The sequence below is a fragment of the Sinocyclocheilus anshuiensis genome, unplaced genomic scaffold (genome assembly GCF_001515605.1).
Source record: "Sinocyclocheilus anshuiensis isolate Anshui unplaced genomic scaffold, SAMN03320099.WGS_v1.1 scaffold437, whole genome shotgun sequence".
Taxonomy (NCBI): Eukaryota; Metazoa; Chordata; class Actinopteri; order Cypriniformes; family Cyprinidae; genus Sinocyclocheilus; species Sinocyclocheilus anshuiensis.
Window position 1 is genome coordinate 2,638,164 of NW_015539902.1, and position 11,163 is coordinate 2,649,326.

The following is an 11,163-nucleotide window of genomic DNA, read 5'->3' on the forward strand; positions in this document are numbered from 1 at the left end:
AGAAATGTTTCTTGAGCACCAAATCAGTATATTAGAATGATTTCTGAAGGATCATGAGACGACTGGAGTAACGGCTGGTGAAAATTCAGTATTTCATCACAGAAATAAATTGCATTTTAGTATACAGTATATTCATACAGAAAAAAAAACATTTAAATTTCAATTTCGATTTTAAATGCAGTTGATATCTCGCAATTTTACTTCATATCTCATAATCTTCATTTATTCCAAAATTAAAATCATTTATATTTCACAATGTGATTGTTATTCTTATTTTAAACTTCATCTCATAATTACCTGTTTGCATAATGAAAGATATCTAGATTTATAAAGGTCTAAAATGATTTAAAGTTCTGTAATACAATGACACCACAGGCCTACTCTGTGTACCTACTGAAATGAAAGCCAAATGTAAATGTTCCTCTGACCTCAGTGGGCCGTGAAGCTTAACTGAGCAAACTGGGTTTCACAACCCAGAAAATGAAATCAAACAGTCTGTTTGGACAGAACACGGATCAGGACTTCATTATCCCGTGGCTGAACCAAATCTCACAAGACATGCACAATAAAAACACAGGGAACCCGAGCCACGGTGTCTCGGCTGGTGCGTGTGGCTTTGTATGAGAAATGAGTGTGTACGAAAGGGAGAGAAAGAGGTTTGACGAGTATTTTCATCTCCACACAACTAAAAATGTTTGTTCAGCTGTTTAATGCATTATGGTTCTTGGCTCTGATTAAAATGAGATTGTTCAAGCCCTAATTCTGTGCATACACCAACTAAAAGCCATTCAATTATGTGATAGTACAACATTGTTATGCTCTGCAGGGTGCTGTTCACATCTGTTCGCTGGTGTTATTACAGCAGGCATTGGAAAATTCATTGCGAATTGACTGGAGAAACTTCAATGATCCTTTATTGTTAGGGTCTCCATTTATATAATCTAATTTCTCACCATTTTCTACAATAGAAGCCCTCCTGAGGCACGCAACTTAATAGTGGGTGAGATATCCCAGTTCTTGGATTAAGGGACCAAAGCAGACTACAATTCGATTGAGCATTCAAGTCAAAGTGTATCATTTGAAACTGGAAATCAATGACAGATATGCATGTGACAATTTAAATCAAATCCATCTTCACAACATTTTGCATGGCAGCTATATTGGGTTTTTATCTTTGGTCAGATAAATAATGTAATATACTATTGACTGATGCATTAAGATCGCATATATTCTGCTACAATAGCATCAGTGTATTTAATACATTAGTTTTGTTTACATCAGTGGTTCTCAACAAATTGGTAAGAAACACATCTTTTTATTGCTGTCACCACAAAATGACGTATATTACAACCAGTGTAGTATGAACCAATTCTTTCTAGTAAATAAAAAAAATATATACACTGGCGCAACCAGTGTAGTCCAATTCATGAACAAATGTCACTTGTGAAACTGATTCTTTTTAGGAAATCAAAAGCATACAGAGCAACCAGTGTTGTCCAGGTCACAAACAAATGACTCTTATAAGCTGGTTCCTTTTAGCAAAGCAAAAACATACGGCACAACCAGTATAGTCCAATTCACAAACAAATGACTCTTAAGAGCTGGTTCCTTTTAGCAAAGCAAAAACATATGGCACAACCAGTATAGTCCAATTCACAAACAAATGACTTTCATGAACTACTTATTTTTAGCAAATCAGAAACATACAGCGCAGCTATTATAGTCCACTTGACAAACAAATGACTCTTTTTAGTGAAACAAATACAGCGTAACCAGCGTAGTCCGATTCACACACAAATGATTCGTATGAACCGGTTCTTTTTAGAGAATCAAAAACATACGGCTCAACCAGTGTAGTTTGATTCATGAACCAATGACTCTCATGAACTGCTTCTTTTTAAAGAAAAAAAACAAACAATTTTTGTACTCAATTCACAGTTTTATCATTAAAAAAAAACTCACAAATTCATATGTTAATTAGATTTTTTTTTGTATCAAGTTAAAAGGTTTGCTGTATAATTTACAGCAAGAGCTGAGAGTGAATTTAATTGCAATCGAAGTAAGAATTTTAAGTAACATACGAGAAACAATAAAAATTGCATCATATACTAAACTTAAGAGTGAAGTTCATTCGTGAACTGACTTACATTTAGTAAAACTGAAGTGATTACATGCAAATGAAGACTCATTAGACGAGCATTGTAAAATAAAGACAACTCTTTTGAGAGATGGTAAAACATCAGAAAGCACTACGTTCTTGGAAAACATTCCACCCACAGGCAACAACAAAGACAGTCACGAAAATACAAGACGCAAGAAGTGCCCTAGATCACAGGGTGCATTAATAGCAGCTGCTGAAACACAAATATGAAACAACAGTAGAACTTAAAGCTCTTATAGAGCAACAACCACATGTGTGATAAGCACCAGGACCTCACAGAAGCAGCTGCTTTACAGATACAACATTAATATTCATATGCAGACACAGGGACACTTCATAAAGTGAAAGTCATAAAGAAAATTAAACATTCTTCATTTGAAATTAAGATTAATATAAGCCTGTCTTCTGATAATGGTGCCAAAGATACCATCAAGCTTGGTCAGAGCTGTAAGACAAAAATAAACAAGAAATGACCTCAGATGAAGGAAGCTGTAGTGTTTTTTTTTTTTTTTGTGAGTTATGGAAATTGTTACTTTCTCACAAATATTGTATAGCAGCAGATGCTGATTAATTTAATCAAAAATAAATTGCTCTTTCTTCGGAGTACAATTTCTCACAGCAAACCAAACAACAGACAAATTAGCTTTGCAAATCCTATAATTCCTTATGAAGGAGATTCAGACTTTTAATACAAATTCCCGGGACATTGATTAAACACTATATTTATAATAATGTCATGGACAAAATCTAATTTTCAGTGGAGAATCTGTATTAGACCTAATCTGAAAGCATTGTATCTGTTGACAGAACTAACTCTCTAAACGGTCCCTATTTTCCACTGGAGATAAAATATCTAATGAAGTCTCAAGAGAGCTTGACCAAATGAAGAGATATTAATGGAACAAAATGCGTGGCGACAACTGAGACACAGTGAGAGACAGTGCACTTTTCTAGTGGTTCTTTTTTTTTTTTTAAGCTAGATTGTAACGTGGAACAATATCGCCACCTACTGGGAAAATTAATGCACCCTCCATCCTAGTGATTCTCACAGCATTTCTGCTTTTAAATAGACGCCTGTGTTGATGAATAAAGCAAAACCAATCAAGCAAGTTATTGTCGCTACGTGACTGCTATTACCAAAAAAAGAATTCCTAACATATTAATAACATATTCAAATATGTGCCTTAAAAATATAATTTAACATATATAATGAAATAAAATAATCATATTTTATAGATTTACAAAGATATTAATGTAGATTTGAGATTACCTCAAATCTAACTTTTAAGTAACCATTTAATATAAAACTTAATTTCATCACAAATGTAATGCACAAAAAAATTATGGAATTTAAAACATCTAACATAAAATTGCTTTCAAGAAGGGGGGCTGGAAAGGGCCTCAACAAAGCGCTGAATTTAGGTATTTAAAGTGATTCTCACAGCATTTCTGCTTTTAAATAGACGCCTGTGTTGATGAATAAAGCAAAACCAATCAAGCAAGTTATTGTCGCTACGTGACTGCTATTACCAAAAAAAGAATTCCTAACATATTAATAACATATTCAAATATGTGCCTTAAAAATATAATTTAACATATATAATGAAATAAAATAATCATATTTTATAGATTTACAAAGATATTAATGTAGATTTGAGATTACTTCAAATCTAATTTTTAAGTAACCATTTAATATAAAACTTAATTTCATCACAAATGTAATGCACAAAAAAATTATGGAATTTAAAACATCTAACATAAAATTGCTTTCAAGAAGGGGGGCTGGAAAGGGCCTCAACAAAGCGCTGAATTTAGGTATTTAAACCAATAAATTATTATTAATACACTAAAATACTCTAATTTTAATCTAAAATAAAATGCTAAAACGCCCCCTTAATAACGTTATATTATTCTTGATGAAAATACATCTAACTTAAGTTAGGTGTGTGTGTGTGTGTGTGTGTGTGTGTGTGTGTGTGTGTTTATAGTATACATATTTATATATGCACTTTCAGGGCTTGGAGTCAAAATGGTTAAAAGTACGCGTTAAGTGCGAATACTGGGCCTGTATTTTGAAGATTGATAAAAGTTTCAACAGGAAGTCACTTTACTGCATCAAAATCCAAAGTGTTTGAACAGTTTTGTGCCTTTTATTTGTAGGGTAATAGATTATTGACAGGATTTTTGAATGGATCTGCCCTGTCCAGAGTGGGTTCGGCATGTCGAGCAGAAATGGACGGAACTCAAATCTGAAGGAACTGAGCGCTTCTGCCTTCTGACAGATATAGATGCCATATTCAACTATGGGCTGTCATTAACATGGTCAGTGTGGAGCTGTTCATAAATGAACTTGAATTGTTAGATAAAGTGATTAATACTAAACTACGTTTTTACGTTATTGCTGCACTAGTTGTTACTTTAGTTATTCAATTATAGTGCCGAAAAATGCTTAAATATTAGCTATACGTTTCTAAATAAAAATATTCTACCCACCTTTTGTCATTTGTCCATATATTTCAGCCCAGAAGATCTCAACACTTTTTCCAGAATCTCTGAGAAGTACTCCGTAAAAAAGTCTCCTGAGAGGGCATCTGAGTTTAGACAGCAGGGTAACCTCAGCTTCAAAGTCAAGGATTATACCACTGCAACACTGTATTATTCCAGGGTAAGGAAAAGACGCGATCTAAACACCTGCTTCGTATTGTTGTGATGCTTAAGAAAAGGTAATGTGTGTACAAAGTTTAACTTTTTTTGTCTTATTTTGGCGTGATTAAAATATTTCCCCTTATTGCTGCTTAACATGCATAAACTGCGTGTTCATTTCCACAAAGTTTCCACCTTATTCAAGTATAGTGCCGAAAAATGCTTAAATATTAGCTATACGTTTCTAAATAAAAATATTCTACCCACCTTTTATCATTTGTCCATATATTTCAGCCCAGAAGATCTCAACACTTTTTCCAGAATCTCTGAGAAGTACTCTGTAAAAAAGTCTCCTGAGAGGGCATCTGAGTTTAGACAGCAGGGTAACCTCAGCTTCAAAGTCAAGGATTATACCACTGCAACACTGTATTATTCCAGGGTAAGGAAAAGACGCGATCTAAACACCTGCTTCGTATTGTTGTGATGCTTAAGAAAAGGTAATGTGTGTACAAAGTTTAACTTTTTTTGTCTTATTTTGGCGTGATTAAAATATTTCCCCTTATTGCTGCTTAACATGCATAAACTGCGTGTTCATTTCCACAAAGTTTCCACCTTGTTGCACTATACTGCGCCATTGCTCTATTTCTGCAAGTAGCCAAGCATAGCGTCAGTAGTTTAACCAATGACGTGAGTTTGGGGCGGGGTTATGTGCTTCTCTGACCAATAACAGATAGAGGGAACAGTGAGAAGCTGAGAATTTAGGAAACCTGTTTGTTAACAGTCTTTTTGCGATTCACTTGGCAACGGCTCTTTAATCTTTTTGTTTCCAAGGACTATCAAGGTCAATGTCAATATTAATATATATTTTTTTAAATTATAGTTATTTTTTTTTTGCTATTGGAAATTATAGCTATTTAATATATAGCTATTATATATAAAAACAAATTGGGATTTTGTATCTGAAATCTGCCTGTTCATTCTAACAGTGCAAATGCCCTAAGCATGTAAACGTTTTGTTTTTTTTGACCCCCAGCTAATTAAAAGTGTGAGTGATTTACATTGATTTTCATTGCTTTGGCAAACAGATCAGCATACGGACCTTAAAATATGTACGCCTTTTATAAATGTCAAAGTAATCATTCTGAAATCTGAATATTGATTTATGTTCTGTTGATGGCGATGCAATCCATTTTTTGGAATCTGTTGAGATGAGGCACAATGACATATTGTGAATAAAGTTAATCACTGTGGTTTAACTATGGCGTTATTTTAATGACAAATGTCGAGAGCGCATTATTGTAGCGCGAAAGCACATTAATATAATGCGCGAGCGCGGATCTCTCCGCTCGCGCGTGGATTTCCTTTGCTCTCGCACAAAACCGGACGCGCGTGCTCAAATAGACGCTGCTCTCGCCCGGAGAGAGTGCACGCCACGCACTTAAAACGTGTCTCCTCTCACTCAAACTGTGTCCTGTGCACTCTCAAATCTCTCTGTGCTCATGCGCTATAGATATGAATTCTTTTGCACCTGAATTAAATGTTGTCAAAAAGTTATCAACCAATCAGATTTCAAATATGGATCTGTAATTTCTTTACAATTTAATACTACTTAGTCAACTTGTTATGCTGGTTTGAGCTCAGTGTTTGTGTTACCCTGATAGTGGTTTGGATTTCAAATGTCAGGTGGTCCTGTGAGCATAATATATTTCCCACTCTCTCTGTTTGATGTTTCAGGGTGTTTGCCATGCTGACAAGAATACAGAAGAGCTATCGTTGTGCTATGCTAACCGTTCTGCTGCCCTCTTTTACCAAGGCCTCTACAGAGTAAGAGTGTTTTTTTTAAGCATTCAGATAAGAACATGCTACCTTGTTTAATGCACACCTGACTCATCTATATTAGTTTAAGTGATTATTTCCTTTTTTCCAGGAATGTCTTGAGGACATCCTGCGCTCTCTGGAGGCCGGTTACCCAAGCCACCTGCAGGACAAACTGAGAGCTAGACAGACCGCATGCCTGAACCAGCTTAAAAAACCTGAGAAATCCAACCAGCCAACCACAAATCATCCAACACCACCATGCCAGAAAAGCAGAAACACAAAGAATTGTATTTCACCTGGTGTGTCTGTTTACTTCTGCCCAGAGAAAGGTCGCTACATATTAACCACGGAAAATAAACCAGCTGGTGAGGTCGTTCTGGAGGATGAGGCTTTCTGCTTTGTACTTATACCAGGAAACAAACTCAATACAATGACCAATAAGGCAGGAAAGACATTTAATACTGAAGACCGACACTGTCATCACTGCCTGAGCCAATCACTGAGCTTTGTGCCCTGTCCAAATTGTAGTTACATTCGATATTGTGGAGAGCGCTGTCAAAAAGATGCTTGGGAGCGCTGGCACCAATGGGAGTGTCCAATTGGAGCAGATCTGCTGGCCATTGGGGTTTTGGGTCATCTTGCACTAAGAGTGGCCCTGAAAGCTGGACAAAACCAGGTTAAAAAGGTGAAAAAAAGCACTTTACAAGAAGACCATGTGACATGTAGCTCTTATAAAAGTGATTTGCCAGTCAAGTTGAATCTTGGAGATCCCTGTAGAGAAAGTTCAGACCATATAGACTGCTATCATGGCAACTCATACATGGGCATCTACAGCCTTTTACCACATGTGGCACATCACTCACCCAGCTCACGCTTTTTACTGTCAGTCACCATGGCAGTGCTTTATATGAGACTGCAAGGTGGACCCCCACCAGACATGTGGGCATCTTGCGAGGATGAAGGAGAAAGTGGAACATGGCAGCCTGAGATGAGCATGCTGGGAGCCACGGCTCTGAGACACATGATGCAGCTCAGATGTAATGCTCAAGCAGTCACTGCTGTTATGGTCAAAGGTTCGACAGAACTCTCATGCTTGAACACAAACTGCAATTTAATACATTTGACCTTGGAATTTTAACGATTGTTGATCATTTCTTTCCTCAATTCTTACAGAAGAAGATGCAGCTCAGATGTAATGCTCAAGCAGTCACTGCTGTTATGGTCAAAGGTTCGACAGAACTCTCCTGCTTGAACACAAACTGCAATTTAATACATTTGACCTTGGAATTTTAACGATTGTTGATCATTTCTTTCCTCAATTCTTACAGAAGAAAGCGGCATGGCTGTTCAGTCCAATAGTGAAATCCGCATTGCCACAGCAATTTTTCCTGTTCTCAGCCTGCTTAACCACTCCTGCAGTCCAAACACAAGCATCTCCTTCACCACAGGCGGTCAAACTGACGTGCTCAATCAGTTCGGATGTTCTGAAGGTCACATTGACCATCCCAAGACCTCTCACAGTGGTGTGACAGTCACTGTACGTGCTTCAAAAGATCTGATTGTAAAGGACTGCCAATTTGTTAACCGAATATATGAAGTCTGCATTGCGTTGCATTGACCCTTTTGTACGGAGCAGCTAAAGGACTCTTATTTTGAAATGAACTTAACGCAAATCGGACTGTATAAATTGCGACCCATTTCCGCCCATTTGGGTATGTGTGTGTGTGCACGCTTTGTGAAGGACGCAGCCTGCAGTTTGTGGCGTGTTTCTCTTCCTTTTATTGTACTTGTGCATCTCACTGAAAAGGGTAATAAGGTAAATGATTTTGTACATTGTATGATGCGTAATGTAATGTCCGGTTTCGTATTTGGTTTATGTATTGTTTGTTTTTTGTTTTGTGTGTTCGTAGTTCTTACGGTGTCTACTTGAATGTCAACGGATTAAACATTTATGGAAACATCAGTTAAGGAGCCTTGACCATCATTTCAGTGGGGTAGCAACACTGATTCCAGGACAGGAGATTCTGCACTGTTATGGTATTATGTGATCGTGGGAATTCAGTTTTTGTTTGGTTGGGGGCTCGTCCGGGAACATTTGATTTGTTTTATTTATTTTTTATTAAATGTCATTCCACACAGGTCCTCACTGTAGCAGAATGGAGGTAAAGGAGCGTCAGCGCCTCCTGCTGGAGCAGTACTATTTCCACTGTAACTGTCAAGCCTGTCAGAGAGACCTAACAGAAGGAAGCCAGAATTCAACAGAAAACACAGCACCAGGGCTGAAGTGTGTGAAATGTGGAAAGCCTCTTCAGGTAAACATTTGAAGAAAATCTCAAATGATCATTTAGTTGGTTCATTGTGTGTATCTTGATGTATGCTGTACATTTCAGTCCCATATGGATAGGTACATGTGCTCTGGGCCATCATGTGGTCATCAGATCACCAATGCTGATGTGCAAAACAAACTAAAGGGTTTACAGTGTCTCTTGGATGAAGCCTTTCGTCTCATTGAGCGAGACAGATTTGGTACCACCTCAATATTAATCACAATCTGTTTTGTGTATGTGCTAAATATCCATAAATATACAAAAAGTTTCATGTTTTGCAGACGAGGCCCTAAAAATCCTAACATCAGATACTTCTCAGGCAAATAGCATCCTAACAGAGACTCACCCTCTCCAAGGAGAGCTAGCAGATGTAACAGCTCGTGTGTACGCCACCACAGGTCAGAATAACAGCCTGATATGTCACACTATCAGAAAAAAATGTATGTAACTATGTAAAGGCTGTATAGCAGTGCTACATTGCCTTTTGAATAATGTAATAAGTAACATCTAAATTCATACAAGGAAAAGGTATAGTAAGATTATTATTATTTTTCTAACAGGTGAATGGAATCTGGCTGCATCCCATCTAAAGCGTAGCATAGTTGCCATTCAGGCCCAATTCGGAGAGGACAGCATTGAGCTGGGACAACAGCTTTTTAAACTAGCACAGCTGCATTTTAATGGGTAAGAGCTCCTCTGATGAGACTTCTTATACTTTATGATCAAAAACAGTTCTTCTCACCCCAGCATCACTTTTTCCTTTGACAGCGGAGACTGTGGGGCGGCTCTCTCTGTGATTCCCAGGGCCCATAAGCTCCTCTCTCTCCACTGTGGCCCTCACTGTGAAGAACTACAGGAACTGCAGGAGATGGAGCGTTGTCTGCAAGGACTGCTGTGAAATAACAGCTAAAACTGAATTCTAGTTTCATCAAACGTAATAAATTCAAAGCCTGTTTTTCGGACGTACTGTATGTGCAATAGTATTAAAAGTCATGAATTAACAATGCGATGTTGTAGTGGGCTCAGCTATTATTGCTTACTTATTTATAAAGAAAATGTGATATTTAATGAGAAAATAAAAACTAATTTCTGAGTGTAAAAATTTATAATACATATTTTTAATATTTTATATAATTATAATTTATATAATATTTTAATAATATATATATTTAAATTATATAAAAATAAATATTAAATAATAATAATAAAATGTAGAAAAGTAAAACTATAAATTAAAATATAAAATTTAATTAATTAAAATGGTGTTGAGCCCAGTGAAAACATTGGCAGTGCAAGTAAAATAATTTATTAATCTGTTATTATTATCTGTAGCACAAATGATGCAGGGTAAATTTTAACATGTACTTGGATTTAGAGGTTGTTAAAATCCCTTAAGTGTGAGCAACAATAATAGTAGCTTGCAAACACCATTATTTAAGCCTGATTTCAGTACCTTTCATACCTCTAGATGGCGGACTTTAACAACAACGTGGGAATACAACCATGCATATGAGACATAGTGCATGGCACAAACCGACCTAATGCATCCCTTTTAGGCTATGATTGTACTCCATATTCCACTTTAGCCTGTTATTTGGCATTATTAAAGGCTACTTGTAATTCATACTGTACCATTGCATCATACTATCCCTCAAGAAACACTAAAAAGAAAAAGTAGAATCCTGCGCTCTTGCATATTTAATGTGCTTCAGTACATAAACAACGGCAGGAGAACTTCTTAAAACATTTAGTTCAATATATAGCTGTCGGCCTATACAGTGGGATCCATTTAAGTCAGATAAGGGGAAGTCGTGGCCTAATGGTTAGAGAGTCGGACTCGTAACCCAAAGATTGTGAGTTCGAGTCTCAGGTCCGGCAGGGATTGTAGGTGGGGGAGTGAATCTACAGCACTCTCTCCCACCTTCAATACCACGACTGAGGTGCCCTTGAGCAAGGCACCGAACCCCCAACTGCTCTGGGTGTGTGTTCACGGTGTGTGTGTGTTCACTGCTGTGTGTGTGCACACTAAGGATGGGGTCAATGCAGAGCACTAATTCCTAGTATGGGTAACCATACTTGGCCACATGTCACGTCACTTTCACTTTCAGATGTATTGCAAGTAAATTTATCACTATACAACCGTTTTGTATTTGTGAAGTGGGTGTTTGTTTTAAGAACAATGGTTGTGAATGAGATATTAGACTAACAGATTAA

The 11,163-nt window shown here is 36.9% G+C and overlaps 1 protein-coding gene across 1 annotated transcript; it reads left to right on the forward strand.

Annotated features, from left to right (window-relative positions):
• The first annotated feature begins 4,349 nt into the window (after positions 1 to 4,349).
• On the forward strand, positions 4,350 to 9,904 carry LOC107686225 (SET and MYND domain-containing protein 4-like). Its single transcript, XM_016483138.1, has 11 exons — positions 4,350 to 4,483; positions 4,682 to 4,826; positions 6,539 to 6,628; positions 6,732 to 7,695; positions 7,951 to 8,184; positions 8,633 to 8,659; positions 8,762 to 8,934; positions 9,013 to 9,148; positions 9,231 to 9,347; positions 9,510 to 9,633; positions 9,718 to 9,904. The coding sequence occupies exons 1-11, from the start codon at positions 4,350 to 4,352 to the stop codon at positions 9,845 to 9,847; spliced, it is 2,274 nt and encodes a 757-aa protein (XP_016338624.1). The 3' UTR covers positions 9,848 to 9,904.
• Positions 9,905 to 11,163: the final 1,259 nt, after the last annotated feature.